This window comes from Anser brachyrhynchus (genome assembly GCF_964034855.1).
Source record: "Anser brachyrhynchus genome assembly, chromosome: 8".
Classification (NCBI taxonomy): domain Eukaryota; kingdom Metazoa; phylum Chordata; class Aves; order Anseriformes; family Anatidae; genus Anser; species Anser brachyrhynchus.
Window position 1 is genome coordinate 320,617 of NC_137702.1, and position 19,559 is coordinate 340,175.

The window sequence follows — 19,559 nt, forward strand, 5'->3', positions numbered from 1 at the left end:
GGTGCCCCGCGTCCCACGGGCGCGGCCGTGGCAGCAGCTGACGTTCAACCATTTCTTCGCTTTAAGCTTCGCTATCTGCCAGCAGTGCCTTGTCCCCTCCACCGAGGAAGAGAACAGGCCTGTCTCCAATTGCTCAGTCTTTGCAGGCAGCCAACAACTAAGGTCAGCGTCAAGCACAGGCCCTTTTCACTCGTGTGACTGACAACACCTTCCCCACACAAACGTCTCGGTCTCTCGCTTTCCCATGCCCCAAACAGATGCACATGCCCCTGTCAAAGTGCTCAATGTGTAAGTTAGCAAAGCTAACAAACTCCACAAAAGGCATGAGCTTTTTTGGTTTGTTTGTTTTGTTTTGGAGAGCCTGCTACTGCAGACACAGTCTAACCCGTCTTTCAGAATCTATTTAAAGCCCTCAGTTACTTTTCCCTTTGACTGCTACCTTGCATGCCAAATTTTTTACAGTGGAATTAAAGTGTCCCCAAGACATAGGTTTATGTAATGGAAACAATGACAACCACCTAACTGTACCAAATAAACCATTTCCTTCAGTCAGGGTCCTGTGAGGCGGTGTTAGTTACCACTCACTCATAAAAACAACAGCTCAGAATACATTGTTGCTAAAATTTACAAATTCATCATTTTTCTGTAAAATAAACTCCAGTATGCACTGACTTTTTCAGAGGTACAATACAGGAATATATACAGATTAAACAGTGCAAACATCTGTAACATTTAAGGCGTGTCAGTATTTTATACCCTGGTAAGAAAGCTTGTTCGCATATACTTGGTTGACTTTTTGCCCGACAGTTTGGACTGATGCTGGGTGCTGACCAGATAGAAATGTATCTAAGTGAGTTAATGAAATAACAGTTTAAAGAGTTGGCTAAAAGATGCAAAGAAAAGTAACACTCAATAGCCCCTGGCCAAGGGAAGCAGAACAGGTGAACACAGCCGGGCTGGAGCCTGAAACAGAGTAAAGTGCAGGAAAACAGTGCCAACCTTGCTGCTCAGTGCAATAGTTGGCACGGGATCCTGGAGGCACAAGGCTGAAGTCTGCATGCAGCCATACTTAAGTTTTTCTTTTCTGTACTAACCTCCAGACCAGGTACTATACTTCAGCTGACTAATGAGTGGCTGTGTTTTCTGAAAGGGCCATCTACATTGCTGCACACTTTTCTGAGTTCCAACAGGGTCTAAAAAGTTTCAAGGATAACAACACAGTTTTTAGAGTCTCTCCTCTGAAAAAAAAAAAATCAGCAGGCCTAAACCCAGCAATTGAAAGGGAAATGCTTCTATAAAGAACAGGGCCAAAGGCTATAGCAAACCAGTTACTTCTGTGATAACTGACAAACACAGTAAGAGAATGTTAATTCAACAGTGCTATTAACAACAACAACAAAAAAAACACAAAAAAACAACATTGAGGTTTTGTTTCCTGTGCTTCTATGGCACTACATCTGTCCACAATTCTGTTTAATTATTTTTCTTTCTGGTAATGTCCATGGGAGCGTTACTACTTAGAGCAATTTCTGTCTCTTATAAAGAACATTATAATTATCATCCAGTTTGCCATTTGCTTTCAAATGCCTTAGTCTACATCATGGTTTCAGCAAAAATACCAAGGTTACTATCTGGATCATCCTCAGGCTCTAATTCTTCACTATGATCCTTCGGAGAGGTGTGTACATCTTGTTCTTGAATGGTCTTTCTCTTTCTTCTGTGAACGTACACCGAGTGATACTTCTCCGTCTCCTCAGAAGGAGAGTTGTTTGCACTGTCTGCCTCCAAAGCTAACCGTAAGCATTTGTAGAATCTAGAAAGACAAGCATGTAGTTATTTTTGTTGGTTTGCTCAGAATCTGCAAAACTACTCTGAGAAATGAATGCTTTTGGAATGCAATCAAAACATATTAAGAAAATCCTTACTAATGTTGAAACGGTCTAGCCAATTCTGGAAGAAAAATGAGAAATACAAGCACGTGTCCTTGTGTATGTCGTTCCACTTTTCTCTGTGATGCCACAATGCTACAAATAATACAAGTCTATTAGTGAATATATTCATGTCCCATTAAGATCCAATTAATCTTACAGAAAACATGAATGTTATCAGGTCACATATCTGATGAATGATGGCACTGATGATCATATGGACATATAAAAAGAAACTGATCTTATTACATATAGGTGTCTCCTCAGCATCCTTTTGATCTTCATGCTCTTTGGCTCTTCTGCCTATTCTGTTCCTCGTCTGGAAATAAACATATAGACCCCCTAGAGTGTAGCCTTCTATCACCTTCATGAAGCACATTGGTTTTGGAAACTATACAAAGCATTTAGTGGATTAAAGTGTGCATTGCATTCTGAATACTTCTGAACTGAGTTAGAAAAACAAATGCTGCTGTAATCATTAGGAAAAAAACACTTAAATTCTACTCAGTGTCCTGGTTCCAGTTAGGACAGAGTTAATTTTTCCTCCTAGTAGCTGGTAGGGTGCTATGTTTTGGATTAGGATGAGAAGAGCGCTGATAACATGCTGATGTTGTGATTGTTGCAGAGCAGTGTTTACACCAGGCCAAGGACTTTTCGGCTTCTCGCTCTGTCCTGCCAGCGAGCAGGCTGGGGGTGCAGCAGGAGCTGGGAGGGGACAGACCCAGGACAGCTGACCCAAACTGGCCAAAGGGGTATTCCATACCATCTGACGTCATGCTAAACAATACATAGGGGTGGCTGGCCGGGGTGGGGGGCCGGCTGCTCGGGGATAGGCTGGGCATCGGTCAGCGGGTGGTGAGCAATTGCATTGTGCATCACTTGTTTTCTTACACATTATTATTATTAATACTATTATCATTATCACTATTATTATTATTATTGTTATTATTATATTCCTGTCTTAATAAACTGTCTTTATCTCAACTCACAGTCTTCACTTTCCCGTTTCTCTCCCCCATCCCAGAGAGGGAGGGGGGAGGGTGAGCAAACGGCTGTGTGGTGTTTAGCTGCCAGCCGGGTTAAACCACAACACTCAGTAACACACAGTCTGCAAACTCGTTGTTTATAGGTTTTTTGCTTCAATAGTTTATAGTCTTCTGAGCTAAAAAAAACTAACTGAAATTGTAATTTAGACATCTGGGGTATGTTTATTTACTTCTTTTCCCCCCTTAAATAACACCCTCAATGCATTTTTCACTTTTGGAATTAGATGTCATGAATAGGATTAGTATTATCTAACAAACCTGTCAATCCTCCTTGTGTTTTCTTCCATTTTCCGATTAGCCACGTGTATCAGAAATTCGATGTATTCTTCAGAGACCATCAACTTCCCCATGTGGCTCAATGGAACTTCTAAGCAGTGAGTACTCCGGACAGCCTAAAAACACAGAAAGATTTCTCTAGAATACTTTTTTTTTTTGAAGGTTATGTAAGTAATATGTGCAATTCGTTACAGGAAAACAAAACAAAAAACAACCAAACAAAACCCCCAAGCTTATCCACACAGTTTGCAGTCAAATAAAACAATGTTATTTCTTCGCAATAGCTTTCTCTTTGATAGCTGTGCTTCACATTAAGAGCCACAGTCTAAACTGTAAATATTTGAGGTTAACATTAATGAAATATTTTTTATATTCTTTACAGGTAAGAGGGTAAGTCCTTACCATCATAATTTTTCCTCCTCTGCCAACGGTAATACCAGAGTTCTTAAACCCAGAATCAATAGCCACTGAATGCTGCAGCACAAATAGATGTCGTTAACATGTCATATAAACTTTCACAGCAAGAAATAAGTAGGGATGCATTGCAACGCAATTTATAAACTCAGTTTTGGGAAAAAAAAAAGAACTTATTCAAAACCATTTCCCTGATTTAATGCAGTAATAGTTACATTGAGATGGTTTTAAGATCAAACCCACAAAGAGCCACAAATTTTTATGGATGGTTTTCAAAAGAACCACAGCCAATTGATTGTCTAATCCTAAACCATTAATCCAGATGGGCCATTTACATCCCTCCTGGCACTTTACTATTGCATCTTGAAGAGCTGGTAACCATACAGACAATCATACAACACTTTCATAGTTAAAACTGCAGCAGTACTTTAAAAGAACCTAATCAACTCTCCTCTCCATTAATGAAGGAACAAAACCGTCATGCATTGCTCTCCAGAGTCACTCTGAAAAAGCAGAAGACAAAGGTGCTACTCAACTAGTTGAAATGCTGGAGCCAAATGGCTTGGCCAGTAGCAAAACAACATTTGAAAAAAAAAAAATCAATTTCAGCCAGCAAAAGCAATCCAGGCTCACTGCTTATTTTTTTTTTTTTTTACGAGTCAACCTGTTTCAAACAAGAAGATTAAACTGTAGTTAAGTAATTTTGTTTTCTAAAAAGTACAGCAAAGTCTCTCCTAAGTTTAAAGCTGTGTTTTCTTCATCAGCTTTTACTACCATAGTTGTTAAAAATATAGCACATCTGGGACTGTTTTCAAGTGCTAAAACTTACTCAAGAGCCAATACTTTTACTTTTCTAGCAAGGAATATAACAGACCAACAATGTTACATTGTTACTTGATGTAATTTTACCAGAAGCTGTGCATCTTGCAGCTCTCGACAAAGCACGTGAAGAACAAATGGTTCGAACTTGAACACAACATCACCAGTGGCTTTTTCTAGTGCTGTCATCTGAAAAATACATGAAGCATTTATATTAATACTGTAAATATGTATTGTTAGTACCAAAACAATGAAAATAATAGTTAGCATATGAAGCGCACATTAAAAACGTAGCAAATGAGATCCAAGCTATCTTGTTCTTTCAGCTGCTTTCAATTTTTCATTGCTCATAATGCACAAAAATTCCACAGATTTCCACAATTCTGTTTGCTAAACTGATTAGGTTCAACAGAAATTCATGGTAAGATAAGACTTCAAAAACTTTTAACGTGCTTCCCTGTTTATTTCTTTGTATATTCAAATGAATTCATACGGTCAGTACAGTATGGCAAGAGGACTGTTTAACTGAAATCAGATGGAACCTGAGAAGTCAGGTGTTTGTTTTGTTACACTGTTCTTTACCAACAACGACATTTACTTTCTGAAATGTATTTCTCAACTTCAGAAAACTTTCTGGGCTTCAGCCAATTGAATTTATGGCCTAACATATTTGATCACATTTTAATCCTAGTTTAAACAATAATGCTTAGCCTACAGTGTAAGAGTTAAAGAAAAACATTTCAGGGGTTGAAATTAGAGATATAAACACACAAGACACAAAAAACCACAAAACTTAATTAAACAATTCAAGAAGTTACCTTAAGACCTAAGTTCTGGTAGAAGAATGAGATGCTAGTAACATTTTTTTTTCTGGTTTTGCAAGTGTGGAAAAAACTATATGACATTCTATACAGCATATTAGTACAATTTCTCTACTTTTCAATGCTATCTTTATGTAGAGCAACCTTAAGGGCTGATAGGACTTTTTTTTTTTCCATTCAGAAAGACTGCTTTGATGCAGTTGTATTATTTACTCCATTTTATGATTTAATCCTAAGTACTGCTTGTATTTAGGGCTCTTGTTCACCGTCACTTCCTTTAATTTACAGTGCTAAAAAGCTTGCTACGTTAACCTGAGAAATTTCAATGACTTTCCTGTATTTTTTTTTTTGTTTCATCTAGCCTCTCATCTTTTCTGTAAGACAAAAATATTCAATAAAACCTTCAGGAAATAATCAAATTCACATGCTTTTTAAGGCACGATGACATAAAAGAAAATTGCTGAAGTAACACATTTTTCATTTAAACATTGCAAAATATGTAAATGTATTTATGCATCATCCCATCTGTAAATGTTCTTATTTTGAGTTGAAAGCAGGTCTTCCTGAATGTCTAAGTTGTAATTTATGTGCCAGATTTTAAAAAATGCCAAGTAACCACGGCTGCGCTAAAGCTGATGAGAAACAGAAATGACCAACAGTGCATAATGCAGTGTTGTACAGAAATACCTAAGCTGACTTACTTAGCGTTTGCTTGGACCTGGAAACCAGTTGTGTTGACACAGCGTTCCACTGAGGTGCACATGCCCTGCTTGAGAGCGTGCTAACGTGGTGAAAAAGCTTCCCTATCCAGAAGGCTACGCGGAGTCGGTGCAGCTCCCCTGGAGGGCCCTGCACAAGGCGGCTGTGTGCACCCTGAGGCCCCCGCGCCGTGTCACGTCTGTCTGGGCTGCGCTGGTGTCCGCAGGGGTACCACTACACGCAGCAGCCGGCATTCGTGGGGCTTAACACAGGCCAGGACCTGACATCAACACGTTCATTGCCTTTTCAGATTTTTTCCCTTGTTTGAAACGCAGTTCTGGCCATCTGAGCAACAGCGTCCTGCTTCAGCAAAATGATTGGCATTTACTGTGGTTGGAAGCCAAGCTAGACAGACTTGTCTCTGCCACAAGTATTATAACAGAGAACGCGTTATTAGCTGTGAGCAGCGTGTGTGATTCCAGTGAGAGTGTTTTTAAGGGTTTCTGTTCCTCTGCAAAAGCTAATTAATTTAGCAGATACTTTAGAGGTAGGTTTCCAGTGAGAATACAAATAGCTACAAAAGCCATATTGGCTAAAATTATCAATGCTTGTTAGCACCACCTCAAAGCTGTCTTACAATACTTATTTCATCAGAAAGCTTACTAATGGAACAAAACATTTTTGGTAAAGTTTTTTTTTTTTTTAAATCATCATCTTATTGCTTCTAAATCAATTAAATTTCTGTAAACTCTAATTAATAAAAAATTACTTTCAGTAGTTCCCTATTAATTCTACAAACCTTGAGGCCCAGACTTGCTCCCAGTTAAGTGCATGGGAGAATACCTAGTGGGAACAGAGGAGGTACCTCACGTTACAGAATCATAGAATTGCCTGCGTTGGAAGGGACCCTGAAGATCGTCTAGTTCCAACCCAGTGTCTAAATAGTCAAAATTTAACTGCTATCATGACACGACAGAAAGTATCTGTCACTGGTAAGTAAGAAAGCTCATAAGGATGAAAATCCCTCTTTCAACCACAAGAGCAATTGATTGAGATATGAAGCAGAAAATGACTGATATCATTTAATGAAATCACGGCAGCACATTTACTAACACAGAAAACGGCCGCTATTTTAGAAAGAGCAAATGTCTGTGTTGCAGCAAACACTTTCACTTCCATGTTGTATGGCTCCTAGCTTGGGTAAGTTACAGTTTGACAAGAACAGCACACAGCCTCTTGCATTTGGCAAAACCTGCTCACGAGACAGGGATGAGCGATGATGCACTTGTGAGAAACCTTATACTCACAGTCAAGTACTTGTGAGGTATCCTGTACTAACGCTTTGAAAGGTTTGTCAGCAATAAACAGCAGCTGAAGACATACTTTATAGGTCCATCCATACATACGGGTGGACTAAACTATGTACGCATAGGTCCTGGTAGAACTGAACACTCTGCATGTGCATATCCTGAAGTACTAAATGCTGGCTACCCCAGTTCTGCTGTACACACATCCAAAAATCCAAAGTTGAAGGTGGTTGAAACTCACACCAGTAAATTGTGAAGGAAAAAAAGTACACCAGTTTTATGTCACTTGTGTAATTCTGAGATTATGCTTGTGTCACGTCAATAACCTTGTGAAGAGGTCCTTAATACATAATGCTTTTTCTCTAAGTACTGGGAGGATACTGGGATAAAAATAAAATAAACATCTCATGCTTATTAACATGCATGGTGAAGTCAAACACTTTGAAAGCTGAAAAGCAAATCAGAGTATATGATTCTGACTTCCCTTCTCATTTCCTAAATATTGGACTGGCAAACCTTTATCAAAGGTGCTTAAAAAATATTCAAAGACATTTTTCTTACAATTCATGCATTAAAAAATTCCAGTTTACCTGCTAAAGGAACGGGAAAGATCAGAGTATTTCCTCTTACAGAAGTCAATAGCAACATCCTACTGTGTCCTACTCAGCCTGAAATATACTGATGGAAGTAGCAGCAAGTTCTGTTCTGCTAAAACAAATACCAGTGAATAAGAATATTTGGAGGAAATTTTTTATATGCATGTGTGCAAACGTATGCATATGGCAGAGCAAGCTGTGATTTGAGAGAAGGAATTTGGGGCCTTGTAACTGCTTCAATTTTGGGACAGACCATGGAAAGAAATGCACATAGAAGGCATAGTATTCTGAAAGCAAAATAAAAAAATATATTTATTTTTATATTTCAGGGGATTTTAAGACACTAAATTAAAAATGCTGTGTAAGAGATTCACTGTTACACTATTTTCAAGTGTCTGCTTATAAACGAGGGCTGTTCTCACAGCAAGCTGGGCTCAAGACCATTTTTAACGAAGCAGCTACTACATACGAAATGAACACACTCACTCCCTGGCATGCTAACCTAAACATGTCTGCCTTTAATGTAAGCAAAGGAATTAATTTTGGTTGCTTCTTAAACTGCTGACCAAAACAACAAAGCAGAAATAGCCACAGGTTATGGAAGTTAACGACGATAACAAGAAATATTTGTTAACCAGAACTGACCCATTCTGAAGGATGCACTTACAGTTACTGCTGTAACGCATATTTCAGGCTCTGACTGTTGGAGAGCAGGACGAAGGCCGCATCATCCTGCCCGTGGAGTAAGCATCATCTCAGGTGCTGCCCTGGAACTCCTGTTAGGCCAATACCTATTTTCCCGTAGCAATTCGGTACTAACAAGGCACACGCTCTTTTGCTTTAACCCAGCCTTGGCTGTTAACGACTCAGTCATCACCGTAAAAATACCAGCAAGTATCCTACAAAAATTACGTCTTATTTTACTTTTGGAGACGAAGGCATTTAAACCAGAATTAACCTCCAGTTGATACCTCGCTGGCAACCCAAGAAGCAGGAAAAACAAGGAACAGATGCAAAACACAGTTATTCTACAAGGAGCCTTTCAGGAAGGGGAGAATACTTGTTAGAAAAAAAAGAACAACACACCAATCGTGCTTATTCTGAATACGGGCAGCGTTTTCAAAGGAAATATCCCTGCCTTAGGCTACGGAACTCCTCTCTGGGGGAGGGTCTCCCGCCGCGCGCCCCGCCGGCCGCTGCTGCAGGGAGGCGCTGCCGCGGGGCCGCCGGCTGCGGCTACGGCTCGGCGGGGAGCGCGGCGCAAGAGCGCTCTCCTCGCGACAGGCGCCGAGAGGCGGCGAAGCGCAGCGCCTGAAGGGAAGCTCGCTGCGCGGCGGCAGCCCCGGGGCGCGCAGACAGCGCGGCTGCAGCCCGGCCCCGGCCCGGCCCCGCTCACCAGCTCGTCGCGGCGGCACGGCTCGTGCGTCACCAGCAGCCAGGCGCAGCCCTTCTTCGGCGCCCCGCGGCGCTCGGCGTCCTCCTGCCGGGGACAGCAGGTCACGGGCGGGCTCCCGACGCGCGGCCTCCCGCGACGCCCCCGCCCGGCCCCGGCCCCCTCCCCGCGTCCGCGCCGGCCCCGGCGGCCCCCGCCGCGCCGCGCCCCGCGCTCACCGCGGCGCCGCCCTGCGCCAGCACCAGGCGGCCCGCGCAGGAGCTGGTGGTGCAGAACCGCGCGCGGCCGTTCAGCAGCCGCACCACGGGCGCCGCGCGCTCGTCCAGGGCGCCCTTACGGCTGGCGTCCGCGCGCGCCAGGCGCTGCGCCTTCCACCGCCCGAAGGCCGCCATGGCGCGGCAAGGGGGGCGGCGGCCGACGGGCGCCCGCAAGGGCCAAACCTCCCTCCCTCGCGCGGGGGCGGGGCCGCGGAGGTACGCGCCCGGAGGTACGGCGCCCGCCCCCGGCCGCGCCCCGCCGCCGAGCAGCGGAGGCCGGCCTGCCGCCGCGGGACGGGGCCGGCGGAGGTACGCGGCCGGCGGGAGGGGCCGGCATTTGTCCCCGGGCCTCCGCTCTGCCCCGGGCGCCGGGGCGGGAGCGGGCGGCGGCGGCTGGCGGCGGCCGGGGCCGGGCGCTGCAGGCCGCGGAGAGCGCGAACGTGGGGCGGGGGCGGGGCGGCGGGGCCTGATGCAGCGGGGCCTGACGGGGCGGGGGCCGGCCGGAGGCGCGGCTGCGGGGCCTCCGCCCACACCCGGGCGTTGTCGCGGGGCCGGGCCCGAGGAGCTCGGGGCCCACCCGCCGCAGAAGCCGGGCCCGGCTCCTCTCCTCGTGCGGTGCCGTGCCGTGCGGTGCCGTGCGGTGCCGTGCCGTGCGGTGCCGGGCCGTGCCGTGCGGTGCCGTGCGGTGCCGTGCCGTGCCGTGCCGTGCGGTGCGGTGCCGCGCCCCCCGGGCCGCCCCTGGCCTGCGGCGCGGCGCCCGCTCGTACCTGGCGCTTGGCGGCGCGGCGCGGGTTGTTGCCGCCTCCCGGGGGAGCCGTTCGTAGCGTGCGCCCCTGCGACAAGCTGTAGCCGGCCCTCTCGGCTCGGACGGGTAACCAGACGTTGGAAGCGTTACGGTCTGCGTTAGGAGGGAAGCACAGCGGAGCAGTCAGGGATGTTTAAAAGCTCAAACTGCCCGTGGCCAGAAAGCCTGCGTCTTGCCACCGTCCTTACGCTCGTGGCCAGAGCTGACCACGAGGCCGACCCGCAGGTCTCCTGCGGCACCGCATACCCGTCTGTGCAGTCCCGCGGGGGTTTGCTGTGCCCAGTAAAGGTTATGTCTGAACGGTTCAAATTCCTGAAGGATTTCCATTCAACTTTCCATGCAGCAGAAGTGCTTTGATTGTGGTGTTAGTTAATACCTTGCGAATGGATGCAGTTGGGATAGTCCCGGCTTGACGTGTTGATAAATTGTCATCACGTACATCAGTGCGCGGGGCTGTGATATCATCTCTGCTGCATTCAGCTGCAGTGGCTAAATCCAAATCCAGCTGGAATTATGAACTGGAATCTGTACTTTATTTTTTCCTGACTTATTTTAATATACAATGGTGTCTTTTAGTTTTGAAAGCTGTTGTTTTTTTTGTTTTGCTTTTTTTTTTCATTTTTGCACATGAGCTTGATAGTAAGCGAAGCAGGGACTGCAGTGCCGCTTGGTTAGATTAGCCAGTCAGCCAGTGTGCAACAGGCTTTTCTTCAGCAACTCAAGGTTTATTGTGCAAGAAGGTAATACTACATTGACAGTGCTTTTCCCCAAAGTACCACACGTCTCTGCATGTGGTATAGCCAGTGCAATGTTTGCAGAAGCTGTTGTAGAAATACTTCTACAGATAAATTATTTGCATGTGACTCTTGATATGCATTAAGTCCTGCAAATGGTGGGGTTATTTTTCTGCCTTTTGGGGAGATTTTTTTTTAAAGCAAAATTTAAATCAGGAGTGGGGCTTGTTTTAATCAGTTGCTTGAGAGGAGGTGGTTTTCTGTCTTTTTTCCAGATATTCTGATGGCTATGGCAACCACAAGAAATGTAATGAGAGCTGTCAGAGTGTTTGAATTTGGTGGCCCTGAAGTGCTTAAACTCCAGTCAGATGTTTTAATTCCTGTCCCAAAAGAAAATCAGGTATATGAGTTGTATGGCCTGAATAGCTACACTTAGAGTGTAAATGGTGAAGTATACAAAGCAACACTTTTCATCCTGAGTTTGTACTTGCTGATCAGCCTGTTAATACTGTCCACGACATCATATTTAGCAGATGTTTGTTTTTTAAACGGTTCTATGTACTGCTGTACACATTCCACATAAAGGATTGCATGAAAATAGCTTTAGTTCAGCGCTCATTTAGTTCAGTTCAATGTTGTTTTTTTGCTGACTGTAAGAGTTTAGTTAAAATGCTGTGATACTGTGCTGTGAATTCTAAACTTTAAACCTTTTAAATTATTGTTTAACAAACTTACTTTCTTTTAGGTATTAATTAAAGTCCATGCCTGTGGGGTAAATCCTGTTGAGACATATATTCGTTCTGGGAATTACGCTAGAAAACCAGCTTTACCTTATACTCCTGGCTCTGATGTGTCTGGCGTGATTGAAAGTGTTGGGGAACATGTGACAGCGTTCAAGGTATTTATACAGTGCTTTTTAATTCATTACTGTTTATTGAATCCTCTCTGTGTGATTGCTTTATTATTGTTTCTGTTTTATTGCTTATAATAATTTAATCTATTTTGGGGGGAGAAAATCAGTTTCATTGACTGGTAAAAGCTTGCAGCAGGATCATACTGGCAATGCAGTGTCTGCAGACTGAGTTGTGGGGAAGGTTTTTAGGCTGCTGTGAACCCCCAAGAGTTACAAGGTCTTGGACAAGGCACTTCAGTTTGTCTGCTTAAAGCAATGATATCAAGTGTACAGAAGTTGTGGTTCAGAAGTACTTTTATGGCATCACAGAAATATATGAAATTGTATGCTGCTTATTTGGTAATTCCATGCAGAACTTAAATAATTCTGTATAGCTTTTGGGGAAATGAAAATAGCTCTTATTTTGCTGACCAAAAAAAAAAAAAACAGCATAAATTACATATTTTGTTGTTAAGACAGGTCAAATACAGTCTAGTAATTTTACTTAGGTTTTCTTAGGGGGGGAGGATATTTTGGAAAAGAGAAGGCAATTATCATTTTGCTAAAAGATACCTATGAAATTTACATAGTTTTTACATCTGTTCTTCCTTTCAAGTTGCTGCAGACTGTTGGTCTCAGACAAATGTATAAATTACTGTTAAAATCGTTTTGGAATTTCTCAACTTCAAATTTGTGTAACTGTTGTGGGAGAGGTGAGAGATTTGGTTATCCAGAGGGAAGAATCATGTTTATTCGTGTTTTCTTATCAGTAGCTTGCTGTATGTGCTATGTTTGCTTTTTGCTTCTTATGGAAATCATGATGCTCATTGCTTGAATAAAAGAGAGAGTAGTCTGCGTGCTGTGTATTTATGGCAGTCGACACGCAAATAGTAGAAAAATCAGACCTCAGTAACCGTGACATTAAATGGATGATGATGGTGTTCTGCGAGCAGATACACACCGGGTGGGACACCTACCCGGCCCCCAGCGGCTGGCGTTCCAGTCCACCAGCAGGACCGAAGCGCCTAAGCACACATGTAAAGTGCAGTGTTAGGTGGTCTGTTTGCTGCGTAACCTAGTGAATTGATGGCTTGGGTATTCGCTGATGAAGAACAGCTGCAGTATTTACTTACTTTAGGGTATATTAAGAGTGTATCTTTTTTCCACTTTTAAACAAAAATAATTAAGAGACCTTTCTTTTGTGTTTGTAAAACTTTTTTTTCATTTGGAATCTGTGGATGGAATTTTTTGATGTTCAAATTTATTAAGGTTAATATTAACGAGACAGTAGGTTTGTGTGTTACACTGTAGAGCACTGTAGAGCAGTAATTATGACACAAATCTATGAAATTATATGGTTGTTGTTACATTGATTGTATGCATTAGCATTTATAAAAATCTTCTCTGTGGCAAAGATAACAGTTCATTTTTAACGGGAGAGCTGTTAGAAATAGACCAAACTGGTTCTTAATGTTTATTATAGAAAGAAGTAAGACAAATTTTTAATTTCTCTGTTTCCTTTCCCTGCTTTCTAGAAAGGAGACAGGGTTTTTAGCATTGGTACAATCTCTGGAGGTTATGCAGATTATGCAGTTGCTGCAGCTAATCGAGTCTTTCCTTTGTCGGATAAATTGGACTTCAAACAAGGAGCAGCAATTGGAATACCCTACTTCACTGCTTATCGTGCTCTTTTCCAAAAGTAAGTTGCCAAATCCAAGCTTCTGCGTTTTACTTTTGAACATTTAAAATACTGAAGCCCATGTTTTCATTGTCCTGTAAAGTGGGGGGATGGAGACGCTAGTGAGTGCAAAATGTTTAAAAGACTTAAGTTAAATTTGTTATACTGAGAGAATTGTCAGATGATTATTACCTAGAAGCTAGTGACTGTACTTTCCTGTTAAGTGTTTCTTCTTAAGAGAACAGATGTGGAAAGGCTTCTCCAGTATGTATCACGTAATAAAATGTGCAACTCTATTTCAGTGCTCACTGGTGTTCTAGCTAGGGAGGAAAACCAGGAATAGTTCTAATTCTTAATTAACCTGACAATGCGCTGTAGAGCAGAATCATCTCATTTCTTTATGAGCCTCTCTGGTAGAGAGACTCTCTATATAGGCCTGTCTGCAGGACTGTATAATGAGTAAAAGCCAGACTTCCATGTCAGCTGGATGAGAACTTAGAATTGAAAGTCTGGTTTGGTGTAGTAGAACAAATGGTTAAAACTAGTGTGGTTTATTTTAAGTTTTTTAGCAGGTGAAGATCATGAATTAGGGTTCAGTATCAGACTGTTACGTGCTGCCAGTTGCATGTTGACATAACTGTATGTTACTTAAAAAGTTTATTTTGTCTCCTTGTTTTCGAGAGTCTGATTATATCTGTTTAGTCATAACATAAACTGGAAATAATTATGTGTAAAAGATAATATTTAATGTCAGTATATGCACTCTAATATTTACTGATTATGTATCATAATTGTAATGTCCGTATTTTATTTTTGTTTGTTTGTTTGTTTTTGTTTCCTTTCAGAGGCCATGCCAAAGCAGGGGAAAGTGTTTTAGTGCATGGTGCAAGTGGGGGTGTAAGTATTTTGAGAACGCAGGTCATAGAAAATACTGTTTTCTGTCTTTCTATCTGCTTCTGTCTGATTTACGGTCACATTTGTATAAATAAATTGATTAACAAAATAGGTTTTTCTTCCAGACACTTTAGGATACTTTTTTCTTAAAGCGAAAGCCCTGTTATCCCTAACAACAATGAAACTGCATGAGTGATTGCATAAGGCCCCTAATAAAGAAGTCACATAATAAACACATTGCTGCAGTTGGAAGTTGATCCAGAAACTGTATAATCAGTCTTCTTCAGATGAAGCTAATAATAAAAAGCTGTAATTTTAAAATACATACAAGATGTTTTCAGTTCTCTGAGAAGTAATCACTGTTACGTAGCAACTATGCGTTTCTGGGATATTTTTCTACTAGCTGACAGCTGCCTACCCACGGAGAGATACTGGAACATATAAATTTATGACTGAATACTATGTGAAATTGCACATCTAATTTTCCTTGGTTTTACATGACAAGGTAAATTTATATCTCTGTCACACAACATAGGAATTTAACTCATGTCTCATACTCTGCACTTTCTTGTTCAGCTTCTACTGATGAGCCAAACAACTGCTATAAAGTGACAGTTTTACGAATTATTTGGTAGACAGCAAAAAAGTGATTTTGACAGTCTCATATGGGGAAGAATTCTGATATCATTCTAAGATACTGCAATGACATTCAGCATCATAGCCTCTTTTTTTTTTCTATAAGCTAAATGTAGTGTTTCTATAGTTACATATTTTACTTGCTTTCTTGAAAAGATATATTGATTTTTGGTTTGCTGAAACATATAGTCCAAATCTGTTTTTCTGTGGAATTGTACCCTTTGCTAAGGGGACATTTACAAAAGCTGTGAGATACACATATAGGGATGAATCACATGCTGAAGAGAAAAGATAGTTTGTGCTGCATCTTTTCTGTAAAGTCATGCTGTCTTCCATAATGATTCTTAAAAATGTACCCCCTTTTGAGTTTTTCACTGATAATAGGTCTGGCTGTAATGCATTTTAATTGTTGGTGTTTTTTTTTTTTTTTTTTAATATAATTAAAATCTGATGATCTGCTACTGGGAAAAAGTCCACCCTTTTCCACACAACAAAACACAAAATTTTACTGTGTCTCCAGAAACATATTTTTCATTTACCAAGACTATTGGGTTATCCTTAAGATCCAAATTACCTATTATAGATGAAAAAGTATCAGGCCAACTTTTTAAATGGTTAAGTTCTAAGTCAAATAAATGTAAATAAATCAAATAAAAATAAAATAAAATTTGATAAATTTTATTTATCAAATATCAAAATGCTAAGAAAGAAAAGGCAAAATGTTTTTAATTTTTCCTTCTTCCTCTTTTTCAGGTGGGAATAGCAGCATGTCAAATTGCCAGAGCTTGTGGTTTAAAGGTTTTGGGTACAGCAGGAACTGAGGAAGGCATGAATGTTGTTCTGAGAAATGGTGCTCACCAAGTATTTAATCACAGAGAAGCTAATTACATTGATAAAATAAAGGTATGTATGTATCAGGCCTAGCTGATGCAGCATCTATTTTTCTTATTAACTTTACAAAAATATATAAACAGTTGTTCGTGGAAGCTTTTAAAAATACATTTATTTAGGAGCAATAGTGAACTGCCTGATTCATTGCTACAAGAAGAAAAGATTTTCCAGATCAGAAAAACTGAGCTTTCTTCACAGGCAATGGCATTTAAAAACTTACGCATTTCAGCAAATGCCAATATGATAACGTATCGTAATTCAGCTTATCAATATTTGCTAAAGTTAAAATTATTAACTCTCAGCCTTACTACAAAGCCTGTATATAAAAATTAAATAATAAACTGCAAAATATATGTTATCAGTAGCATATGAAATATGCAACAGCACCAAAGCAGTAGTTAGAGTGACTTTAATAACATGTTATTGTATTTTGCATAGGAATACACGAGAATGCAAGGAGTCAATATAATAATAGAAATGCTCTCCAACATCAATCTTGCTACTGACTTGCATTTGTTGTCCTGTGCAGGAAGGGTGATGGTAGGTATATAAAACTCACTGACTTGAGTTTTGCATATTTAGCAGTGCAATTCAACAGTTATATCTTAAATTATCTTTTAACTTCATTGTAACAGGTCGTGGGCTGTAGAGGTACCATTGAGATAAATCCAAGAGACACTATGAGTAAAGAATCTAGCATAATAGGAGTTAGTCTGTTCCTTGCAACTGAGGTATGAAAATAACATTTTTATTTTAAAGAATGTTCTATCGACCTATTCCAGTACCTCTGTATTTCCTGTTGAAATAGTTTATCTATTTTAAAAGGGGTAAAGAAAGCATAATTTTTCTGGAAGGAACTTGTTTATTTGTTCTTTTACATTTTGATTTCATCTCAGAACATCATAAAATATTCTTGGGTTGTAAAATTTGGTTTAAAACTTGCAGAAATTATTAATACTTTTCTAAAATGTAAACACCTTGTGGTAAATGCTGTCTTCTGTTTTATGTAGGAAGAGAGGCATGAATGTGCAACAGCACTTCTTGATGGCATAGAAGCTGGCTGGCTGAAACCAATTGTAGGCTCCGAATATCCACTGGAGAAAGTGGTTAAGGCTCATGAAGACATTATTCATAGCAGTGGTGCTCGAGGAAAGATGGTGCTCGTTCCATAAAGTCTTCCTCCATTTATTTTCCAGCTGTTCTAACTGCACCTTTGCTTATATGATTCATTGAATATATTTTATAAAATATACTTTTGATCAGGTTTTAGAGGAACAGTAAATACTAGCTTACATTAATTAATTACATTGATTCATTAATCCATTTTCTTTTTCTAAGAAATTGAGTTGGGCATACTTTAATTTTTGTAACTTTTTTGGCTGATTTGGAAATCATAACTTTTCTCTGCTGATGCAGCCTTCTGATGGAAACCTAGTGATAGGGAAACTGGTATCTAAACTGGAATTTGAGATCATCCTCTTTACAGGGAAGCTATAAGTAGTGCAAAATGAAGCCTGCTTTTTAAGCAGATAGACAAATATATGTAGCTTACTATATGCATGTAACTAGGACTGTAAATTCTTTAGCTAATGTTTTGTTCATCCTTTGTCACAGAATTTACTTGGAATCAAAGCTTTTATTATCAAAGTGGTTCATTTTCCATCTCAAAAGATGGATCAAATATGAACTATTTGAAAGCAGAGGCAGTTTCATCCTTGGAGTACCTGACTTAGTATTTGAGGTGAAAGTGTCACAGTTAATCCAAAGGGATGGTAACACTGAAGCTGTATGCTAATATTTGCTGCTTTTCAACTGATCATGTTGGCAGAAGTGGCTGATTTGTTGATGGGAAATGGCTGGGTAGCCTTTTCTTTTGCAAAATCTTTTGAAGGGTCTAGATTTCTTCTCCATGTTTGTAATCCATTGTTAAAGTATTAAGGTAAGAGAGGGGCCCACAATCTGTCTCTTCCTCAGGTCTTAACATTTTGTTTTAATGCTTAGTGGACCACTATTGTAAGACCACACAGATAAAGGGAATGAAAAAACGCAAGTGTTTTACAAACTCGAAGACAATAATATGTGCTAGTAACGACCTGAAACATGAGCTGAGCAGAGCTCATCAACAGCACCAGATTCATGTTTAACTGGTTTGAATGGACTCAGCAAAGTCCACATAAAAGGAGCCACCTCTTCTTGGTGTGGACTCAGACTCTCCGTCAGCTGCCTGCACACTGACAGCCCACCCCTTGGCAGGGACACCCCTGATGACAGCTGCCAGGGAGGGTGAGATTCGACCCAGTGTGGCTCAAGCATGGTGAGGATGTTTTGGGGGAAACTGATACTGGAGGGGTGACTGATGGGCGAGAGTGTTAAGTCGTGTACCTGTGTTATTTGGAGTAAGGCCTTAAAGAATTGATTAATTGTAACTACATATCTAGCTGCAGTAGAAAAGAACTGAATATTTTTTTTTCTTTCAGATTTTTTTCCTTTTTCCTCCCTGTTTTTACTTATAATGTATGCTTTTAAATACTCTTTAGCTTGACCTTTGGTCAGGGGGTGTTACATGAGAGGCTTATGATTTACAATTTTCCCTTTCTTGCTTTGTGCAGTTTCTGTATTACAGATAGATAGTGTTAAGAGATGAAATTTCAGAGCAGAGTTGTCCTGAGCAGTGTCTGCTGTGGGGTTGCTCACCACAAGGTGTCAGGGTAGCTCTGCTATTGTTATTACACTGCTGGCTTCTCTGTACAAAGGTAACATAGCAAAGTAAGAAAACATAACAGACTGTTTTGTGAAGAAATGTAGAATAACAATTCTATTGTGCATTTTTGATATTTTGCACAAATGGAAAGGGGTGTTTTAATGTTGGAAAAAAAATGAATAAAAATAATGGCATAGCACTGAACACAAAATGCAGGAGGGAGTAAGAAAGCTGTAGTGAGTGTTTTCAGTATAAGTGCAGGAGATACATATTTGAGAGACCAGAATTTTATTGCTGGTATTGTTGCAAAAGTAATTTTGGGCTCCAGCTGGTGTGTAAGACATTGTCACCTCTGTCATACCAAGGGTGGGGGGAACAAATTTCAAAGAATCATAGAATCACAGGATTGTAGGGGTTGGAAGGGACCTCAAGAGATCATCGGGTCCAACCTCCCTGCCAAAGCAGGTTCCCTAGAGGAACCTAAATTTGCCCATGACTCAGTTACAGTAATTCATATTAGGACTATTGTGTATTAGTGCAAGTTCGCTTTCATTATGGTCTGCAAGTGGGAGCTGTTCATGGCTGTTCCAGGCTGCGTTCGCTGTCAGAGAGACACTAATGAGCAGTGAAGGGACAATCATCTCGGCTAGACAACTTCTTCAGCTGCTGCAGTTAAATTTGTTAGAGCCCTCATTAGTCACATTTCTGCCTAATCTTTTAGGTGTATGTGATCTGTGCTACCCCATCCATACAGTCCATCAACATGGAGAAT

General features: G+C 41.1%; 2 protein-coding genes across 7 annotated transcripts; one reads left to right on the plus strand and one right to left on the minus strand.

The window, feature by feature from the left end:
• Positions 1-638: 638 nt before the first annotated feature.
• TYW3 (tRNA-yW synthesizing protein 3 homolog) lies at positions 639-9,799 on the minus strand. 3 transcript variants are annotated; one of them, XM_080602205.1, is made up of 7 exons: positions 9,518-9,799; positions 9,303-9,386; positions 4,574-4,672; positions 3,653-3,724; positions 3,233-3,366; positions 1,926-2,024; positions 639-1,813 (listed from the first exon to the last, which is right to left on the minus strand). In XM_080602205.1, coding segments are annotated over exons 1-7 (663 nt in total). In that variant the 5' UTR covers positions 9,692-9,799; the 3' UTR covers positions 639-1,812. The 3 variants fall into 3 exon arrangements, with proteins under 3 accessions (XP_080458331.1, XP_080458329.1, XP_080458330.1); XM_080602203.1 differs by lacking the exon at positions 1,926-2,024 and having other exon boundaries at positions 9,518-9,772; XM_080602204.1 differs by lacking the exons at positions 1,926-2,024; positions 9,303-9,386 and having other exon boundaries at positions 9,518-9,773.
• On the plus strand, positions 8,831-17,798 carry CRYZ (crystallin zeta). Of its 4 annotated transcripts, none has more exons than XM_080602202.1 (9): positions 8,831-9,402; positions 11,371-11,495; positions 11,841-11,993; positions 13,523-13,686; positions 14,511-14,562; positions 15,949-16,098; positions 16,525-16,626; positions 16,722-16,817; positions 17,097-17,798. In XM_080602202.1, the coding sequence occupies exons 2-9, from the start codon at positions 11,379-11,381 to the stop codon at positions 17,256-17,258; spliced, it is 996 nt and encodes a 331-aa protein (XP_080458328.1). In that variant the 5' UTR covers positions 8,831-9,402; positions 11,371-11,378; the 3' UTR covers positions 17,259-17,798. The 4 variants fall into 4 exon arrangements, with proteins under 4 accessions (XP_080458328.1, XP_080458326.1, XP_080458325.1 ...); XM_080602200.1 differs by lacking the exon at positions 8,831-9,402 and adding an exon at positions 9,734-9,865; XM_080602201.1 differs by lacking the exon at positions 8,831-9,402 and adding an exon at positions 10,299-10,427.
• The last annotated feature ends 1,761 nt before the right edge of the window (positions 17,799-19,559 follow it).

Excerpts from the sequence above, each read along its gene's own strand:
- TYW3 (XM_080602203.1), bottom strand. The coding sequence starts at position 9,691 with ATGGCGGCCTTCGGGCGGTGGAAGGCGCAGCGCCTGGCGCGCGCGGAC. Across the intron at positions 9,387-9,517 it reads TGGCGCAGGGCGGCGCCGCG|GAGGACGCCGAGCGCCGCGG; the intron begins GTGAGCGCGGGG and ends TGTCCCCGGCAG. Across the intron at positions 3,367-3,652 it reads GAGGAGGAAAAATTATGATG|GCTGTCCGGAGTACTCACTG; the intron begins GTAAGGACTTAC and ends CTGTGTTTTTAG.
- CRYZ (XM_080602199.1), top strand. The coding sequence starts at position 10,026 with ATGCAGCGGGGCCTGACGGGGCGGGGGCCGGCCGGAGGCGCGGCTGCG. Across the intron at positions 11,994-13,522 it reads AACATGTGACAGCGTTCAAG|AAAGGAGACAGGGTTTTTAG; the intron begins GTATTTATACAG and ends CCTGCTTTCTAG. Across the intron at positions 16,099-16,524 it reads ATTACATTGATAAAATAAAG|GAATACACGAGAATGCAAGG; the intron begins GTATGTATGTAT and ends TATTTTGCATAG.